The sequence below is a fragment of the Bos taurus genome, chromosome 19 (genome assembly GCF_002263795.3).
Source record: "Bos taurus isolate L1 Dominette 01449 registration number 42190680 breed Hereford chromosome 19, ARS-UCD2.0, whole genome shotgun sequence".
Taxonomy (NCBI): Eukaryota; Metazoa; Chordata; class Mammalia; order Artiodactyla; family Bovidae; genus Bos; species Bos taurus.
In genome coordinates, this window is record NC_037346.1 from 17,699,023 (window position 1) to 17,721,020 (window position 21,998).

Consider the following 21,998-nt stretch of genomic DNA (forward strand, 5'->3'; position numbering starts at 1 on the left):
CCCCCATCCATCAGCCTCTTTATCCTATAGTCTGTCTCTAGCTGCCGGAAGGGCCAGCCCGCTTGGGACATGCGCTGCTGAGCTAGGACTTCCTGGAGCGTTCCCATGCTCTGCATGCCCCCTTCCCAAGGAAGGGAGGTCAGTGCCCCAGTCAGCCAGCCCCCGAAAGGGTTCCAGTAAAGCCAGGCTGAGCCCTGGCTCCTAAGGAAGTATGCTTTGTTCTCTCAGGCATCACAGAGCAGCATCTAGTGGCCCTTCTGGGCAGCACAGATTACATAACTCTAGCCTGCAGCAGGGTTTCAGAGCCAAGGGCCTCAGCCGCCGCTCCCAACGCCATCAGTATCTCATGAACACACAAGGAAGCCCTGGCACCGCGAAGCCTAGTGCCAGGGAGGGCCTCTAAGTGAGGGAGCCAGGCCCAGGCTAGCCCATGGGCCACCCCACCCTCTCAGCTGCAGCTGGATGCAGCTTATCGAGGTCTGGGAAAGGAAGCAGTCCTGCGAAGTCTAGAGCAGCACTGTCTGAAAAACAGTAATAGTAATGTGAGCCACAAACACAAGCCACAGAGTTAACTCAGTATTTTCTAGCGGCCACATTTAAAAAGTGAAAGAAACAGGTGAATTTTAATAGTATATTTTATGTAACCTAGTAAGTGCACAAAATATTTCAACATATGTAAAAAGGAAGTTGAGCAATGAGTTTTTCATTCTTTTTTCACCTTCTTCAAAGTATTCTGGTTTGTTTACTTTTGCAAGACACCCCAGTTTGAACGAGCCACACTTCAAGGGCTGCAAGGCCGCACGGGGCCTGCAGCCACACACTGGGCAGCACAGGTCTAGAGGAGTCAGCAGACACGCTGAGGGAGGGGAGGGCAGGCTCTGAGCTCCTGGGACTGCCAAGCCTGCTCTGGTCCTGGATCCTTTGGGATATTTTTAAAGCCCTTTATTGAAGCACAACTCCTCCTCAAGTGGAACTATACACAGAGACACCACGTTGAAACATGACAGAGAGTGGCTCGGACTGGAGTTGGCAGCTAGAGCTCACCCCCTCCTCCCCGTGGCCCCAGAGTCCCACAGGAGTCTGAGGAGCAGGATGAAAACCAATGCTTTTGAACAAGATCCAAAAAAACTAAAACTAAACCACAACTGAATGCCAGGATTCTCCAGGCATCTGCCCTTCTGCTAAATGCATGTAACCCTCCCACCGCAATTACCCACAGAGGAAGCACCATCCTTGCTGTGCAGGTGAGGAAACAGGTTCAGAGGATATTACAACCCAAACCCCATGTCCTCACTGGACCACGAGACCTTGGAAAAACAAAGATAACTGAGCCCTTGTGCCCATTTCAGACCTCACAGACCAACCTTCTCACCCAAAGGCCTCCACATGACCCTGGCTCTAAAGGTCTCCCATGGAGCAAATTTGAGACAGCAGAGCTCTGTCCAGTCTCGAGGGCTACACTGACCTGTCTGGACTTGATCAGAAGCCCTCCAGCACTCAAGAAAGGACACTTTTTGAAAAAAAAAAATTGTTTTTATTGGAACTCATCTGAACATCAGATATACCTGGTGTTGGTTAGCAAGAACCGTTTGTACATTTGATATTGATGGTGCCAAAACCAAAACAGTGACTGGACATGATGGGGAAAGATGGTGAGAACAAAAACCTGATTCTGGAGAGGAAAATAAAAGCCAGTCAGATTCAGTGAGGATGCAAAACCTGGTACAACAAAATCCTTTTACAAAATATAAATTTATTACGAAAACCTGGAAGGATAATCTGAGAAAGGGAAAGAAAGATAAAAGGAAGGCAGCAAGAAGGAAGGAGGCAGGAAGGGGAGAGGAAAAAAGAGGGGAGAGAGGAAATGAGAGGAAGAAGAGAATACAGCTGAGCACAACAGAGGCGCAGAAGCTTACCTGCCCAAATGGCATTAAAGCCTTGCTATATAATCTCATCGTAAGACAAAGCATGCGGAAAACAGTGCTCTACCTCCCATCCGTCCCATTTCTAAGAGGTAAATAAAGACGCTCCCTGGGAGGGGGACATGAGGTTGCTCAAAAACCCAACAACGAAAATTAAGAGGAGGAAAAAAAAAACCCACACCCCACAGTCTCATTTCCAACGTTCACTGTTTAAAAAAGGAATAAATCCATCTGACAGCAGGAGAGGAGCGGTGGGACAGGGAGAGAAGCTGAAGGGTTTCAGACAGCCGGACTCCCCTGGGGGCAGAGGAGGAAGGGAGGGAGACATGGGGTGGTCATCTGGCTGGGGAGGGTGGGGGCAGGAAGGAGGGAGAGACAGAAAAGAGCAGAGGAGGGGGGCAATTAAAACACTGACGTCTAATCTAGTTTACTGTGTTAAAAAGAGCCACATGCACAGCAGGCCCCTGAGGGCCCACACTGCTCCCCGTGTGGCCACGGTGGGCACGAGCTCCCGGCCACGTCCCATTCCTTCCAGGGTTGAGCGGAGCCGTGCAGGCGCTGCTGCTGCTGCTGCAGTGGCGGCGGCGGGACCTTCGGCCAGTCTGCTGGGGCCACTGTTGGGGAAGGGCAGGCGGACAGGCCGTATGGCAGGGGACAGAACACCGAAACGCCTCATTTTCAAATAAAAAAGAAAAGAGCAGTCTATACACAGTTGTTTGTTTTGGTTCGGTACAAACAGAATAAAAAGTCGTTGCTTTGATGGTCAGGCAAACACCCAATTCGGAAGAGGAGGCAAGGTGACGCCCAGCGGGTGGGTTAGGAGCCCCGGTGGCTGGTGGAGCGCCTGGCTTGGCGGCCCTCTCCCGGGAGGCAGAGAGCACAGCTTTAGGTAGTGTAAGCCTTTTTCCTTTTATTTAGAATAACCTTTTTTTTTTTTCTTTTTCTTTTTTTTTAAGCAATTTTCCCACTCCCAAGTCGGGCCAGTAAAGATTACATGAAAACTGGCACACCTATCGGCTGGAATACAGATGCACCAAATGAGGATTTAAAAACTTTCCGAGCGAAAAGTAGAACAGAAAGAAAAAAGAATCTCCTAGCATTTTCCCCAAAGGTTTCACTCTCCCGCCACACACACTCTCCAAAGGACCGCTACAGATCCAACTCTGCAAGAGAAGACAGAGCAGTGTCAATCGGGGAAGCCGCCCGCAAGACCACCGGGAGGCGTTCAGTCTCAGCAGGCAGAAGACAGCGCTGCCCGGGCCGGCCTGGCGCCAGCACTCACCTATGTCAGCTTCTTGGCTTTGTTGTAGAGGGAATCCACTACTTTACTCATGTTCTGAATTGTTTCCAGAGCAGCTTCATAGGTTTTATCTACTGGGGGTTCATCGAAAATAATCAAGACACCCTCCCCCTGGTCCAAGATCCCTGCAGGAAACACAAGCGAACCCAGGTAAAAGCAAGGATTAGACACACAAGCACTGAAGATGCAGCCTGCTCCCTAGCTGCCTCACTTTCTCCAGAAAGGAGGGGCAATAGTCACCTTCCTGTTCCCTTTGTGCGTGTTTATTATACGCTCTCATCACAGGGATGAGGTGGGCAAGGATCCCAGGGCGCCACCAAGGGGAACAACAGAGTGTCGTCATCCAACATCAACAAGAGCATGATGCCTCCTCACCACTTCATCACCTCCACCAGCACCCTCGCCTGTATGGCTGCTACTCACCATGAAATTTCTTGTCAAGAATCATCTGTGATAATTTCCTTTCCACGTCGGCCTAAAATCAAAGCACATGATTAAGGGGATCAGCTATCTACTGACAGCTAAGTGACACAAAAGTCTTGTATAAAAGGGTCCCAGGGCAAATGGCTTGAAACAGCAACACTGCAGCTCCACTCTGAGCCCACGGCCCCCAGTCCCCACTGAGCAGCAGGTTGGGGAGCTTTGCAATAAGGCCTGGTAGGTGTCAACGGCAGCCCCTCCACCTGCGCCCTTCCCCATCCCCACCCTCCAGACAAGCTCAGGACTCCTTACCTTGGAGAGTTTGATGAGGCTAGATATGTGTTCGATCTAAAAGGAAAGGTAAAAAGACACCAACACAGAAAGTTTTACTTTCGCCTCTAATACTGGGATGAGGGTAGTGCCGTATCTTGGATCCCGGCTGCATGTCATGGCCAGATCCTCTTTAGCCATGCCTGGTCCATCTGCCTTCCCTGCATCATTACAATGACCATACTCCTGTCCCACATGCCCAGAGGAGACAGCATTTACCACACGCACGGTGACTGCAAAAGCGGAGAGAAGGCTGCACCGAAAACAGGCAGGGGCGACCTCACCAGCCTCCACCTGACACCCCCCTCTCCTCAACTCTTGTTCCCTGTCATAAAATCCCAAGCTCTTAGGGGGTCTCCTGCCTAATCCCAGGCACACCCTTGGTAGCGAGTTCCCATCTGGATGGGTGTGGGAAGGGAGGGGGAGACAGTGAGGAAGCCGAGCCAGAAACCCCCTCCCACCAGAGAAGAGCTGGAGTCCCCAGGAGGTTCTTACCTGTACTCGGGAAAAGGGCTCGATGACTCGGATCAGGTTCTGTTCCAGTAAGTTATCATACAGCTTGGCCAAGTGTGTGCTGATGATGGGGTCGTCCCGGAGCTCCGCCCGGTAGTCTGTCAGGGCCTGCCAAGAGAGCAGAGAAGGGCACAGAGGAGAGCTGAAAGCCACGGGCTACTTGCGGCTCCCTACAGAGTGTGCTGGCCCCGTAATTACACGCTCGACCCAAGAGGCCTGGAGGGTTTGCAGAAATGAAGGAGCTGCCATGAAGGCAGAAGACAAGGAACACAAAGAAATGAAAGATGAAGCCTACCCTAGGCACCTTGCTTCTGTCTGAAAGCCTCACACTGACCACTCAAACCATGCAAGCCCCACGAGCAGTTCAGCTTACAAGCTGAATTCACTGCACAAGCAGTTCTCAATGTGTGTTTCACAGAACAAGCACAGCCTCCAAGGCAGTGGGAGCAGGGGAATTCTGATGCTAAATAATGGGAAATGCTGAATTGCACAGCTAGCTCTTAGGGTTTTATAAGGAATATCAGCACAACATAGCTGCAGGTACCAGAAAACAAAGTCCCTTTTTAATTTTGTTAGCCCTAGTGTTTCCCAAATATCTGATCATGGTCTTTTTTTTTAATCCCTCCTGCTAGAAATGTTCCATCCAAATTTGGGGATAAAATAATCTAAACTCTTTGTTTATTCATGTATGTGATCTATTTATCTTTAATAATATTCTTCAGTATCCCGCCTCATTTTAGCTGTGCTTTAACGTGTTAAGGGAAGCAAGCAAATCAAGCCAAGTAAGGAAATGAAACTGACAAGAAATCTCAAGGAAGATGATGAACCTTGGGGACAGTCAGAGAGCCACAATGTCTAGTTTCTATTTTTCTTCCTGGATCTAGGTTTGTTTTTATTAAGTTGGTCTTTATACTCAGATTAACAGGAAGCAGACTCAGAAGAGTATAAGTCTCACCCTGCTGCTTAGACAGGTTTTTCTCCCTTTCTAAACCTTCGCAAACATTGAGTGAAAGGCACAGGAGGCTAAGTAAGCCTAGAATTTCATCCTAAGGAAGAGTCTTTCAGCCCAGATGCACACATCACCACTGATGTCCACAGAGGAGATGCAAACCTGGCATTTCTGGAGCTGAAGGAACATCTAAGACCATGTCATATGGTGCCTGTGTCAGACCCTGATGCAAGTTAGCTGTGCGACTCAGGCATTCTCTTTAAATCCCAGCTTCCCCAAGCATAAAATGTAGGTAATAGGTTTGTTGTGAAAAATGAAGTGCAAGACAGATGACAAAACTTTATGAAACTGAAATGTACTGTATATAAATGAGATTTCACAACTCAAGTTTCACTGTACAAAAGCTTAACTACTTCTTGGGGGTGGGGAAAAGAGTTCTTAATTTTGGGTTCCTTAATGTTTACTTGTTTATTTTAGCTGCACTGGGTCTTTGTAATGGCACAGATCTAGTCCCCTGACCAGGGATGGAACCTGGGCCCCTGGACCCCCTGCGTTGGGAGTCTTGGCCACTGGACCACCAAGGAAGCCTCTACGTCTTGGTTTTGATCCTGTACTATACTTAAGATGTAACCACTGGGGAAAACTGGGTGAATGGGACATGGGGTCACCCTGTGCTATCTTTACAACTTCTTGTGAAACTGTAAGCATTTAAAGATGAAAAAACATTTTAAGTACTTAAATGGCCCTCCCCTCCACCTGGTTCCCTAGCAACCCAATACCATGCTTACCTTTTCAAAATCTGCCAGTGATCTGTTCTTGCTCGCCTGAGCCACACATTTTAATGCTTCTGTCTAAGAATAAAGAGAAGAAGAGTGACAGTGATCTATTCCGCACACTCACATCTCCACAAGTCATAAGAAACGTGATTCATCCACACAACTCCTGGCTATAAGGAAGAACCTGCCCCATGACTCTTCTTCTTCAGAGGCCTGGGAAGAAAAGCCAGAGGAATGGAGTACCACTGTGTGCCAGTTTCCCTCCAAAAGCAGAAGTGATGTGAAGATACTAGGAAGTACAAAGTTTTCCCAAAAGAAAGGCTTTGATAAAGCATTCTCCAAAGATGAGAAGCTAAAAGGGAAAATGGCCAGAGAGGTGTGAATTCTTTCCCCTCCTCCAAGACTCCCTACCCTTACCTACACCCCTGGATGCCTTCCTGCCCTGAGACTTGATCACACTTCGTGCTTTATCAAAACTCACTCTGCTGGGTTTGGTGCAGGACATAAGCCAAGATTTACTTGCATTGGAATTGAGGCATCAAAACTCTACATATTACACTGAATGTTAAAACCCCAGAGTGATGAAGGTATAATTAACGGTTGAGGGGCAACCTCTAATCTGGTTATACAAGACACCTGACCAAGCTAGTAAGTCTGCACTCAGCAAGAAATCTGCAACATTCATCATCTGAGAGGTGGGCCTGACTCCTGCTTGAAAGCTGTCATCAAGGTACAAAGAACAAGAAGGAGCTCCTCTGGTACCAGCCTCTGTACTTAAACAAGGATGGTAGTGTCTTCTACAGCAGACTTTAAAAATGATGCAAAACTCATCACTAGTAGAGTCTGTTCCAGCATCTGTCCTACAGACTGAAAAATGATGCGAACAGCCTGAAACTCAGAGCTAGATAACCCAAGCTCAAAGTCTGACTTCACCAGTACTAGCTACTTGCCCTTGTGCTCTGGACACTTCACCTCTCTTGGCCCACCTCATTAACTCTAATTCTAGATATGACAGTGAGTCTTTCATTACAGTAATAACCAATATCCTTTTGGTCAAAACGAGGGGCTGATATGAAACTTCTTCTGATGAAAAGTCAATTAGGGCCATTTGTATAGATGGAAGCTATCGTCTGCAGTGGACATTCCATCAAAGATACAGTGAGATGGCCAATGTTTCTGTAGACACAACTGCACTCAAAACCTAGAAAGATTACTCTTACTTCCTAGTGATAATCAAGCAAAATACAAAGAAGTGATGATGCACACATCTGAGACATCACCTTTACACAGAGCACTCTTACCTGCTCAGGCATAAAAGGCATCTCACACAGGGCTACCAACCACCGAAGGTCTCTTCGTGACCACACCCAAACTCAGGAAATGAGTGGGAAGGTATGATGGACGTGAGAAGCCCTCAAGTGAGCCATCAATCCTAGTTTCTGCACCAGGTAATCCAACCTCTCTGAAGGACATGTGCACCAGACCTTACCCGGCTCCACTGTCTTAAAGAATATTATTCCATACATTAAATTTTCAAGCCAAGCTCATAGGAGATATACTTTCTGGTTGAAGCCAAATGCAACCTAACCCACTATAAATGCTACAGTTCAATTCTGAGTTAAGTTCCTCAAACCACCTGATACCCACAAGAGCACCAAACACTGACTTTTCGGGCCCAGAACTAACAGTACAGGAATTACACTAAAGGAGCTTGATAAACATAAGCGAGGGAGGGCAGAATGAAAAGTAGAATGGCGACCTGAAGAGCACGATATCAGTGAACACCGTGACTGACCACACACTGCCTCAGAGTGAGCAGAGATCAAAATTGCAGTCAAGGCATCCCCTACCTGCCTCCCTGCATACCGAAGTGCAAGCTTCCCGCTCACCAAAGCCTGGACATCTTCTGGGCTAGAAAAAAAAGAGAGACTTGGTCAATTGCTCTAGGATGCTATGTTTCTATGTTTAGGCAAATTTCTTCTTCTGTGAAAAGACTCCACCCACAGAAGTAATCAGCCCCCACCCGTAAATCCATACGCTCCTCACACCACAGGAGCCAGGCTTTCTCCACTCTGGGCTCACTGCTGAAAAGCAGAAAAACTGAACTTAAAGAAGAAAGCCACAGTGGGACTTCTCTGGCAGTCCAATAATTAGGACTTGGAGTCCTAATTTCATTGCTGTGGCCCCAGGTTCAACCCCTGGTTGGGGAAATATCCCACAAGCTGTACAGCGTGGCCAAAAAAAAAAAAAAAGGCTATGCAAAATGACTTTATAGATCAAATCCCAGTATAACAGATCTTATAAAAACACAAGCTCTGTTTAATCCCAAGATCCAAAAAAGAATCCCAGTCAGTACCTCATGCATTCCCAAAAAAGAAACATGGAAAAATTCTGTGGAATTCTTTATAAAACATGGAGACATCGAGCTGCACACACTCGCCGCTGTCACCCTTTTTCAAGCCTTTCCCTAACCTCTCCTCTAACCCCCATTCCGGGAGGCCTAGTGGCTGGTGCTGGTCTATACGCCATTTCCTGGCCCTCTGCCCAGTGCTCAGCAACTCTCTGGACAGAACTGCACGCTGAGGAGAACGTTCCAAGGGGCTGGGAAGGATATTTCTCAAATCTGTCTCCTCAGTTCTAAAAGACTAGGAAGGAAGAGTGCTCTAGATTAGCTTTGATCCTCCCACTCCACCTTAGGCACCCCACAAGGTGGCAGCCACTGCTTCTGTAACTGACCAATCTCCCTGCCCAAGCTATCCTGACATGGCAGAAAATCTTAGACCAAGGACCTGAGAGCTCATACCCCCAAGTTAACGTGCACCTACGTGTTGAGCATGATTTTGCACAGCAACATGTACTTCAGAGATGTGATGGCCTTGGGGCTATCGATGGAATCATAACCCTCAAAAGCCTCATAGAAATATGAGTATGCAGTTTTCCAATCCTTCTCCTCTGCTGCATGGATGATACCTGGACATTGAAAAGAAAAGGGTAAGAACCATATGAAGTAACAAAACCATAAAATATCACAGCTGGGAAGGGCCTCAAAAATCTATCCCAACCTCATCTACTTATTGATGTGGTCAGGGAAGAATAAAAGACCTGCCCAAAGTCACTGCCATCTAGTGGCAAAGCTGAGATTAGAGCCCAGGTCTTTGAACTCCCAGTTCAATCATCTACCAATATTAATCCCAAACGAGTTAGAGACCCAACTAAAGGGGATGCTAAAAGCCACATATGGTCCTCATGCGTCTCGTCACCACAGCAGTCCCACTATCCTTTGGAACCACTAGGCAAGGCCATGCTCACTCTCCATGACACTATCTTCACAAGTCAGAAAGGCGACCCAAACATCTCTCCCTGCTCTGCCCAAATTACTGGCTTTAATAACATCAACCATTTCTTTCTGATAACTTTTCTAAGCTTGACATTTTTAAGTAGCTTTCATGAGATGGGAAAAAAAAAAACCCAACCTCTTATATAGTCTCATTCCAGATACTGGTCATTTACAATTTTATAGATATACTTTTGCTGTGATGCAGTCAATACATGAATTTCACATAATGCCAAATTCATGAACTTAACTGTACACACTTAAGCAGTATTTCTTTAGGGTAATATGCTACATACTTTATCTAACCAATTCTCTGCTGTTTAGAAGCCGAGTTGCTCCCAATAAGCCTAACTTTGACTGAATCTGCAATTATTACCAACCTATGCTATCACTTGGGATGACATGAAAAATAGTACTTTCTAGCTTGAAAGGCATCTAAGCCTAAGATTCTCTATATCAGTTCTAACCCTGCCTCAGCCCCATCCATGTGTCCACCTCAGGACTTCCCAATTTTTTCACAGCAAGGTACAGAAGAAAGTACTCAGTATTCTGGAGTAAAAGGATGAAAATGCTCATACATGACCCCAGGGGATCCATGTTTCAGACCTACCTGTCATATGCCTGTGTGCCTGGCACACCAGTTGGGAACTTCTACTTGATAACCACTACTGAGTGGTATGTGCCATACCCAGGGCTTTTACTTTACCCAGAAAGCCTCCCGTTCAGCAGCCACAGGAATCAGACCCTTATACTTAACTACAGAGGCCTGGGGACTTCCCTGGTGGCTCAGACAGTAAAGAATCTGCTTGCAATGAGGGAGACCAAGGTTCGATCCCTTGATTGGGAAGATCCCGTGGAGGAGGGCATGGCAACCCTCTCCAGTATTCTTGCCTGGAGAATCCCCATGGACAGAGGAGCCTGGCTAGAAACAGTCCATGGGGTTGCAAACAGATACGACTGAGCAACTGAGCACACAGAGGCCTGAAGAAAACCCACCCTCCTCTGTAGCCAAGGAGACTTCCTCAAAAATATCCAACAAACTATTATTAACACTGCCAAATTCAATGAGACAAATGCCCATTTTTCCTTTCCTCCCCGTCTAAAGCTAGAATAGACCAGACGAAAAATAAGACTGGTATTAAAAAAAAAAAGTAAAATAAGGCCCAAGAACTGGTATACTGCATTCTCAAACACATTAGCAAATGTAGACCACATGAGGACTACAACCATCGCAAGTGGCGTAGGACATTAAAAAAAAAACAAAAACAAAAAAACACTAGCCTGTTACTCATTCAACACCAATATTAACAAGGGCCCACCATATGCCAAGCACTGATATAGCTATTATAGAGGAAATAAAAATATGAATAAGGTGCTGAAGCAGCTCACAGTCTCACAGCAGTCATCAAGACAGAAGGAGATTAGTATCGTAATACACACCAAAGAATATACAATTCACAAGGAAGTCCAAAGTGAAGAAGGCACTCATGAGGGTTTATAAAGGAAACATGCAAGCTGGATCTAGAAGGATGCACAGGACTTTGTCAAGGGGACAAGACGGAAAGGGGAATTCCAAGCAGAGAATATACAAGAGCAGGAACACAGGAAGTCATTTGGTGACTAGGACTGAAACCATAGATAAGCGTGAAAACAGTGCCTTCCTTTAGAATGCACAGTTAAAGAGGATAATGCAGAGTCACTGGATTTACACGATCAGATGTGTGTTTCCAAAAAAATGAGACCAGTAAGCAAGACGGATTGGGAAGTGACAGTGACGTTTAGGGCAGTGAAAAGACCATGCCAGTGGTCCATTGGCATTCATGAGAGCAGTGACTGCAGAGACGGAAAAGAACAGGCAGGTGTGGAGACAGACTCAACCTCATCTGGTGACTGACTGCATATGAAGGGTGAAGAAGAGGAAGGGAATCCAAATCACTCCAAAGAGAACAGCCTGAACACCTGAGTCAGTAATTATACCACTAATGAAAATAGGAAATGTAGAATAGAATAGTTTGAGGGGAAGAGTTAAATAATAATTTTGGTTTTTGATGTGCTGAGATTCAGATCTACAGAACATTTAGGTATGGAATTCAGGACAGAGAAGCTACCAGAAATCTAGATGAGGAGACCATTTGTGTGTTACGTAGTAACTAAAGCCACGGGAGAGTATGAGATGAGACAGGAAAAAGGGAGACCAGGAAGAGAAAAGAACTAAGAAAACAACACTGAGGAACACCCACACTTGAGAGACAACAGGGGGAAGAGTGCCTGAGGACAATGACTCAAGGAGGAGACCCGAGAAGACACTGCTGTCAAAGAAGGCTGGACTGCTCAACAGTGTCCAACCTCCAAGAAAGTCAGAGATTACAGGGGAGTAACTGTCTTGAAACGAATCACAAGACACCAAAGTAACGATACTCTTCCAGCTTTTCCAATAAGCTTGACAGAAAAGGAGAACACAGCAATTTTAAAAGGACAGAGGACTGTGATTTTTCAGCTGGGGTAGTTCAAAGACTGAGAGGAAGATCCAAGTAGAGACAAAAAACTGGACTTGGAAAACTGAAAACTTTTATAAAGGCAGGTAGAAGGATCACACTTGATAACAGGTAAAAACAGTGATAGAAATTCTAGGGAGGAAAGAGAAATAAAGGAAGCACACATAAAAATGGCCTCATCTGCTCTGAGAAATACGATGCAAGGTCATCTCCTGACCATGAAAAAAGAACATGATGAAGAGCAGTGGCTTAAAGAAAGTGCCAATTTTGGTCAAAGCAAGGTCCTGTGAGAAGAGCTTACATTCATCAGCTCATTTACTCCTCACCACCATCCTGTAAGGAGGTACAATTATCATCACCATTTTTCAGATGAACTAAAGATAAATTAAGTAACTTGCCCAATCACATAGCTAGAAATTCGCAAAACTAAAATTTCAACCTAGAAAAGCCATTTTCTAGAGCTTCTGCTGGTCACCTGAATGACAAAACATGCCAAATGACATTTACAATACCTGAGAGGCAAGCATGGCAGCTGTTATCTCCCTCTTACAGTTTTATATGGAAACAAAGATTGCAAAGAGGTAACATCAGGGCTTAAACTAGTCCTCTGCCTCCAATCCCAACACCCTCCAACAATGGTAATAAATCATAACTAATAAAAGCTGCTGACTGCAAGTATCCTCCTGCCACTCCATGGCCTCCCAGCCCAGTTCCCACACTTCTTAAGAAGGCAATTCATTACACTCTCCTGTAGGGGTGGGGGTTGGGGGTGGGGTCCTTTCCTCAGCCTTGATATGAGGTCCTTTAGAAAAGCCTAGCATGCTCTACAAAGGTCTCCAACTGTCAAAAGACTTGGGTTAGTCCAGTCCTGGAAAGGAGTGCTACCATCCTGAGTAACTGACAAAGATGGAAGAGAAGGAAGAGCTTTTTAAAACCTAAGTGAGACCTCTCTAGGATGCTGGTGCCAACAATCAGGTTGCCTGTTCAACCACAGATAAGCAGGTTCTTAGTATTATTTAGGCAGTTCATAGCAAGTGAAGAGGAGGCGGGCAGCTAGTTAGAGGGGTAACCTTCCAACTGGTTTCCCTGAGGAAACCTAAGCCAAAACAGCCAATTTTATTCTTCAGCCCCAACTCCAGATTCCTTCCACCTGTGAGGTAAGATGAGCTTTAAGAAAACATCACATGAGTTTCTAAGGGTGTTACCTGACTGCATATCCAAGGTGGCCTGCAATTTAGGGGGGCAGTAAATGGCATTTGCTGTGGTTCGAGCAGAGGTTAAGGCAGCTCGGGCTTTTGGCAGGTTGCTCAGGGCATGGTAGGTTTTGCTTTCTAAAAGCTGTACTTCCACCAAAAGGGCTTTGTCATCCATCTTTTTCAACTCCCGAAGCAACTGAGAACCTAGAGAAAGAAAATACAGATACCTCTTGTTAGCTATAATCTTAATACTTTAATACCGGACTATTTCCCTCTCTCACCCTTATAAGAACACTCAGGATAAAGAAACCTGCCTGAACTCAAAACGAGGTTATCTATTCACAAGATTTACATTTTCTGCTAAGGTGCTGTCTTCCAAAAGAGAAACACAGATCTCTTTGAAAGCTTTCTGCATACAAAAGACATTACAGCCAAGAATGTGATGAGCTTACTCCTAAGATTCAAATAAAAGTGGGAATCCCCACCCAGAAAATGCTGAAATTACTTATCCAGTTCAGACAGGCACTTGATCGCACTCTATTCCTATCCAATAATCCTGAAACTGCATAAGAAATATGAGGCACTAGGGTTGGTGGGGAAAGCAAAGAGATTAGGATATACTAACGTTCTGCAAACACCCCTTCTTCCCCAGGCTCAACATCATTAATTTAGTCATTAAGGAAATATAAATCAAAACCAATATGAGATACTACTCCACACGCACTAAGATGGCTAAAGTTAAAAACACAGACAATATCAACAAGTGTTGGTGAGGATGTGGAGAAACTGGAACTCTCCTCATACACTGCTGGTGAGAATGTACAATGGTGTGGCCACTTTAAAAAGCAGTTTGGCTGTTCCTCAAAAGCTAAAGAGAGTCACTATATGCCAGGAATTCTACTCCTGGGTATATACCCGAAAGAAAACCATGTCCACATAAAACCTGTTTATAGCAGCATTCATAATAGCCAAAAAGTGGAAAACAATCTCAGTGTCCATCAACCTGATGAAGGGATAATATGATACAATGGAGTATTACTTAGCAATAAAAAGGAATGAAGCATTGCCATATGCTACAACATGGATGAACACTGAGAACATGCTGGAGAAAGAAGCCACTCACAAAGGCCACACACTGCGTGGCTCCATTATGTGCAGTGTCCAGAACAGGCAAGTCTACAGAGGCAAAACTAGTTAGTGATTGCCTTGGGATGTGGGCACACAGAGGATGAATGGGGGGTTAACAGGAAGTGACAGCTGATGGATACAAGGTTACTTTCTAGGGTGATGAAAATGTTCTGAAATCAGATAGTGGTGACAACTGCACTTTGTGAACAGACTAAAAATCACTGGCTGTACACTTTTAAAGGGTGCATTTTATGGTCTGTGAATTATATCTCTATTAAAGCAGTTTTCTTTTTTTTTAATGCTACTTGTTAGAACCATAAGAAAATAGCACTTCTGCAGGATAAGAATTACATACTGGCAATTTTTCAACTTAATAGATCACGAAAGTCATGTCCTTCCACCTGGAGAAAATAGTCCAGCTATATCCATTAATTTTTTAAAAAGCAGCAGGCAAAGATTTTAGGGTGCTTAGCAGCAGCAGCAGCAAAGGCCAAAAGAAGCCTTTAGCTGGCCCACTTTAGATTTCCTGTATGTATTTACATCCAGTTAACTTTTTGATCTTTAAAACTGATTTTAATGATAATTATAAACAGATATAGTAAATGTAACGGTCAATAAATACTTGCAGTTTCACCCTTTTGTTTTCTAATGTTGATAGTTTCTTAGAACTTCTAAATGCCATTTTTCCATGACAGATTCAGTAATTATAAGTCACTTTAAATCTTCTAAGATATAGGCAGAATATAAATTATTAATACATAACTAATAAGAGTACCCAGGTTCAGAATACATTCATTTAGCCAGCTAAGATGGAGAAGGAAATGGCAACCTGCTCCAGTATTCTTGCCTGGAGAATTCCATGGACAGACGAACCTGGTGGGCTACAGTCCATGGGGTCGCAAAGAATCGGATATGACTGAGCACGCACGCACACACACATACACAGAGCCAGCTAAGACACTTCACTAGCTTCCACCAGCTTACTTACCCAAATGCAATGCTTCCTGGTACCTCTTGGTATCAAAGTACAAAGACACCAGTCTTGCCTAGGAAAGAGAAAAGGCATTGACTGATGGAAAGGGGAGAAAAAAAGCCAAAGAAAGAAATCAAAGATTGACAGTCACAGAACTGTTACTGCTGAATATTCAAGTCCCGATGATAGCATCAAATTCAGCCTAAAAAAAAAATCATCTAGCCCATGATATTATCTCCTATTATAGCCAATGACTAAACCATGCTGCTGCTTACTTTTCTGAGCCAAGCAGCAGGTCTGTATCAAAGCTTCAACCAGAGCAATTCTCATGAGCAGGTCTACTACCCATCATTATGGGTACACAGAATACAAAGCTGCTGAAAATACTTTTGATCAGGATGGTGTTATTTATAATCACAGTCTGTCAAACGTCTAGAGACCTGAGATCAATACCAACACAGGCACATACCTCCAAAGCTTGGCGTAAGAAAGTTCTCTTCTCTGATTTGGCCCACTCGATGCACTCTAAACACAACTCGACCTGCAACAGGGAGAGACAGTATATGCAACATTATGTCCTCACGTTCTTCCCACAAGCCTTGCTCGGGAGAACAGCTGTCATTTCCTCCTTATGCATTACTATCCATGTTTACTGTCTCAGGAGCATGCCTTGATCATAGTATCTCAAGATGTATGCTGCTGCTGCTGCTAAGCCGCTTCAGTCATGTCCGACTCTGTGTGACCCCATAGACAGCAGCCCACCAGGTTCCCCCATCCCTGGGATTCTCCAGGCAAGAATACTGGAGTGGGTTGCCATTTCCTTCCCCAATGCATGAAAGTGAAAAGTGAAAGTGAAGTCGCTCAGTCGTGTCCGACTCTTTACAACCCCATGGACTGCAACCTACCAGGCTCCTCTGCCCATGGGATTTTCCAGGCAAGAGTACTGGAGTGGGGTGCCATTGCCTTCTCCGCTCAATATGTATAGCATACTGGAAAATCAACTTGGCTTTTTACACACAGAGTATATTTGTGCTTAGACTGTTCCTTTGGAAAAGAGCTTTGTCTTCAAGATTCCTCATCTACCTTCTCAGGAGGGACCCAGACTACATATGCAGTCCTGGAATGTAGAGTTAGTTCTATAATGGCTGAGACATTTTTAAAGCAGAAATTTTTCCCTGAATAGTAACAATAATGTGTTCATATGACTATATCAGTCATAAAGGGGAGAAATTCTCAGTCTAGGCACAAGTGTCTTACTCTTCCAACGGTTGCTTTTAAGATTCAAAAGGCCCAGCTGACTCTTCCCTTCCAGAGTTTACAAAGCGCAAGTAACAATTCTCATCACAGTACAGCAAACTTAGCTTGTATGAAAGTGAGTAAAAAGAAATTAAAATTAGCCTAACACTTAAAGGGGCTTTTTAAACTTTCTATAAAAGAACTCTGAACTCCCAGTTCTACCTGCTACCCAAGCAGTAATGTCCCATGCAAAGTAACTATCTTAAGTGTTCTAGGCCAGGTGGTCTACATGCCATCAGGTATCCTTGCCACAGGAGTTCTGACAAGTACGTATTAAGTGCTGCAGATCATCTATCACTTCTGTTACTGCAAGTTTATATTAAGATTCACAATCAGAGTATAAGATAAAAAGAAACTGAGCTTTCCAGAAAACTAACTGGTAAAATAAAGCTCAGTAGATAAGTGAATGCCTTTACATGGTATTTGGAAGATTCATCAGCAAGTCAATGAAAACTTTATAACTCACCGGAGGGGGCCCCCTAGTGGCTACTCAATCCCCAACTCTAAACTCAACCACCCTCATGAATTCTACAAAACCTGAAATAAAAGCAGGCCAATCACAATTTCAGTTTTGAGTTATGTTCTAAAAGACCAAAATCAAAGTAAGATTTCTGTTCATACATGAATGGAACTGAAAATATTTTGCTGAATATTTTTAGCAACAAGAATAAAAGTCTTTAGTCCTCCGTGTTTTGGGGGACTAAGAAACGCTTACCAACAGTTTTACCCAGCAAGTTTAACAATGCTGAAATGAATGCCTAGGCTCCTGATTCAGTAGTCTGGAATGAAAGGTTGGCCTCTCTGATGTACACCCCTAGTTAAGAAACACTGAGTTCTACCCTAGCATCTTACCTGTCCCCATTTCCCTGACAGTCCAGATGTTAAGTGACCCACCAAAGGTCATGATCAGCCACTGGGACCAGAACTTGACCCAACCTTAACTCACACTTAATAAATTCAGGTCAATAGAGACATTTTTCCTACAGTAGAGAATTTTTACATGAACTATCAGTTTTCAGTTACAGGGTACATGATTTGCAATATCTAGAATTATAATTGGTGAAACCAGCACATCAGTTCTCAGAAAAAAAATTTAAAGGCCACTCACTGCCCTTTTGTTTGAGAGGCTTTGTGCTTTGTTAATGCTAACAATGACAGATAAAGGGGATAGATAATAATACACAAGAAGTCCATGCTTCTGGAGGAAGCCCTTACTTGAGTACAAAAGCTTAAAACAGTCAAATTAGATATTAATGTTTTTAAGCTTTAAATAAATAACACTAAACCATTTTTATATGTTTTTATTCACTAAATTCCTAAGGGAAAAAAAAGTTAACTACCGTTTTAAGTGTGAAATTCTCTGGCACGAACTCCCCTTTTCCATTAAAATAATTATTTAATTCAACAGAATTTTTTGATGTAAGCTTTCTTAAAACGTGCTACTGTGCTTCAGTTGGATAGACTATACCAAAAAATGGCCTCCCAAAGAACTGCCTAGACATACCTGGAAGGTAAAATCAATTCTGGAATTTGAGCTCACTCTTTGGTTAAGGATCTGGTTCAGTCTTCTTTCTCCCCTCTTCACCCTAAATCTCTACTCCCCTTCTCCTTGCCAACCATCCCAATCCTCAGTCACCCACCCCACCCATACAGCCTCACATCCTAGGCAAATGACCAGAACCTAACCTGAATCACATCAGCTTCTGGAACACAGCAAGCTGAAGACCATGCTATAGCTCTATCTGACTTATGGTGAGTCACCAAATACAAAAAGGCAAGGAAAATCCCTTCCCCATACTCTTCCTGTTAAACTCCCCAACACTTCTAGATCTCTTCAGTTTAGTCGCTCAGTTGTGTCCGACTTTTTGCGACCCCATGAATCACAGCACGCCAGGCCTCCCTGTCCATCACGAACTCCCGGAGTTTACCCAAACTTAGAGTCAGTGATGCCATCCAGCCATCTCATCCTCTGTTGTCCCCTTCTCCTCCTGCCCCCAATCCCTCCCAGCATCAGGGTCTTTTCCACTGAGTCAACTCTTCACATGAGGTGGCCAAAGTATTGGAGTCTCAGCTTCAGTATCAGTCCTGCCAGTGAACACCCAGGACTGATCTCCTTTAGGATGGACTGGTTGGATCTCCTTGCAGTCCAAGGGACTTTCAAGAGTCTTCTCCAACACCACAGTTCAAAAGCATCAATTCTTCGGTGCTCAGCCTTCTTCACAGTCCAACTCTCACATCCACACATGACCACTGGAAAAACCATAGCCTTGACTAGATGGACCTTTGTTGGGAAAGTAATATCTCTGCTTTTTAATATGCTATCTAGGTTGTTCATAACTTTCCTTCCAAGGAGTAAGCATCTTTTAATTCCATGGCTTACAAATGTCCTAAAACTTCGTACTTTGCCCCAGGCCTCAACACTTCAATGAGAGTGATCTACCTATGCCTTGCTCCTCTATCCTTTCCCAATACTCAATCGAAGAATTTTAAAAGAACCTAGAATTTTCCACCCTCCCAAGTCAGAGGTCTTGAGTCACGTAGACAAATGCAGCAACAATACCCCATGGTTGTATCTCAAGTCAATAAAGTTAAGTCTTAATTCAACAAAATATCTCCTGAGCATCTACCATGGAGAAGGCATGATTGATACATTCCTTCGACAAATACTAGTTAGGTAGCTTCTTTGGGCCAAACTAAGTGTGGAGGTTACAGCAGTGAATAGGACACAGTAATTATCCTCATGAAATTTATCTTTTAAGTAGCAAATGAATGTTAATAAGCAAAATAAACATGAAGAAAGCAGAAAGAGGGTATTTTAGATACGGTGATAAAGGAAGGTCTCTGAGGAAACGAGATGGAAACAAAGACTTGAAATGATGTGAAGAAGAAAAAAGGCTGTGTTAAGATCAGGCTAAGAGTGAGACTGCCAGGTCAGTACAGTGGTTAAGATTTCATGCTTCCACTGCAAGGGGAACAGGTTAGATCCCTGGTCAGGGAACTAAGATCTCACAAGCCATACAACATGGCCAAAAAAAAATTAGATGTATAAAAATGCCCCAAAGTTAGAACAGTTTAAAGCCAGTGTTACAGCTGTAAATAATGTGAAAGAAAGAACAGTATGGCAGGTGAGGCCAGAGGTAGCCGTGGTCAAGGAATAGCCATGAGTTAGGAATGAGAAAGGTGCTGTGACACCACAAGGCACGCAGGTTGCATCTGAATGAGACTGTATCACAGGAAAGGAGATAGGGCAAACGTCCAAGCGTCCATCGTAAAGACAATCGTCAGAGATGTAACATGTGCAAACACAGCGGGCATCACTGTGGAGTTTAGATCATAGGAACGTCAGCAAGCAAAGATCTCAGAGCAGAGGGCACTGGACACGGAACCACAGAAGGGAAAGGTGCATCATGAAGAGTGTACAGGCCTCGCTCCGCAGACAGTCAAGTGCCCAACAGGCCAGGCACGTGTGGTACACTTCATAGAGTACCAGGAGGTCAGACTGTCCTGCTAAGCTGTACTGTAGAGGAACATAAAATACGAACTCTGCAAGCAATCGAGAGCCACTGAAGGCTCAAGTTCAGGGATGCACAGAGAGGAATAAGATGTTCAGAGGGTTACTGGGTAGGATATCTCTCAAAATGGTGGTACGAGACTTTTGCAGTAGTCTAAGAAATAATTAGAACTCACTGTATGTGAACAATACCTCCAAAAAATAAAAAGAAGAAATAATTAGAACCCAATTAGATGGTAGTTGTACACAGAGAACAAATACAAAAAGGGTGGAGAATAAAGATTGGAGAAAGTTGCATTGACAGAATTTAATAAATGGTTGGATGTTGATGTTGCTATGTTGACTTTGAGGTGCAGACAGAACCATCTGGATGGTTCACAATTTATTCCAAACCAAGCAAATAATCTGTAATCCACAAAAATTACTGAAAGACCTGCTAAGTGGAGTAAGACTCTGGCTGGTGGATAAAAAGCTAAACTACTAATCAATAAAAACAAACAAACAAGAAAGATCAACAGGTCTTACTTAGCACTAATACGACATTGACAACAAAAAGACACAATATGTAAGAGTGTTCCCTTTCACCCTAGGATAAGGAAGAAAAGCCTCTAGTTGACAAGAAAATAATGTACAATGAAGAATAACAATGTACACACACAGTTAAAAGGAGGGCCTAACCAGACATGGAGCCACAAGACAAAGGCCAGTGAATCCCACAAGCCAATTACAGGAGAGCACCAAATTATGATTTGGATAATTTGGATACAGGAGGAGAACCGACCATCAAACAATTGCAGTTCTAGCCACTGAGCCAGCGCAGTTACAGGAAGAGACAAATTCCAAGAGCTCAGTCAAAGAAGCAGCTTGGATAATTAATTTTTTCCGCCTAAAATGTTCCAAGTAACATTTATTAGTCTGTTTCAAGCTAACATTTACTGGTCAGCTCATTCTAAGGCATCCTAATTCAAACAAAAAATGTGGCATCACTTTTTCATGAGCACAAATGCAATTTTCTTTTAAAAGTCAGGGTTACAAAAGAGTAACACCTCTTTAAAACACCACCTTTTCTTTTAAATTGTTCATAAAAATAATTCTAATGCTTTGGTTCAAAAGGCAGCCATCTACATATCTATTTTTGATCTATTATCATGAAACACGGTTCTGCGAAAAACAAATGAACTTGAGGACTTCTCTACAAATAAATTTTCTACAATGAAGTTAGTTTATGGTGTTTAAACTAGGCTTCAAAGAATCATTAAAGAAAGAAACCAGATTTTACAAACGACATGAATTCAAAGTAAGATCCGTCACGCGCTAGGTTTCTGAAGTTCCCCATTGTTTATTCAATATGCCACTAAGCCCCTTCATATCTTTTACACCCACAGGGGCCATGGCAAATAATGAGACATATAACTACCTACCAATGCCTACCCCTGCCTTTATACCACTTGACATTTTATTTATTTGTTCATTATCTGCCTTCCTCATTAAAATATAATCCTCATGAGAGCAGTAACTGTACACTGTTACAAATGAATCCCTAACACCTGTAACAGTGCCTAACACAGCACACATTCAATGACTGCTGAGGAATACAGAAAAGACAACAACTACATTCTTCCTACAAACAGATTCAAGCAACCACCGTACACCCTGCTTCAATCTACCACTTTTTACCGAATGAGTTTTAACTTTGGTAGCATCTCCTTCTCCGGAATTGCAAACGATAATTCTTTGAAAAGAACTGGAAGAGGCTCAGTGATTCCAAAGAGGCACTCTTCAGTACAGCTCAGGGTCTAGTCTGAACTCGTAGAGGACATGGACAGGTATACCAGTCACTTCAGGACACACGAGA

At 43.9% G+C, this 21,998-nt stretch overlaps 1 protein-coding gene across 2 annotated transcripts in view; it reads right to left on the minus strand.

Annotated features, from left to right (window-relative positions):
* Positions 1–1,511: 1,511 nt before the first annotated feature.
* The window catches only part of PSMD11 (proteasome 26S subunit, non-ATPase 11), a 28,953-nt gene continuing 8,466 nt past the window's right edge, over positions 1,512–21,998 (minus strand). Inside the window, exons 4-14 of one of the 2 annotated variants that reach the window (XM_024980015.2) lie at positions 15,806–15,877; positions 15,352–15,409; positions 13,245–13,439; positions 9,036–9,180; positions 8,061–8,121; positions 6,223–6,285; positions 4,468–4,593; positions 3,955–3,990; positions 3,646–3,697; positions 3,205–3,347; positions 1,512–2,536 (exon numbers count right to left, since the gene is read on the minus strand). In XM_024980015.2, the coding sequence (XP_024835783.1) occupies positions 3,205–3,347; positions 3,646–3,697; positions 3,955–3,990; positions 4,468–4,593; positions 6,223–6,285; positions 8,061–8,121; positions 9,036–9,180; positions 13,245–13,439; positions 15,352–15,409; positions 15,806–15,877 (951 nt within the window). In that variant the 3' untranslated portion in view covers positions 1,512–2,536. 2 annotated transcript variants of the gene reach the window in all.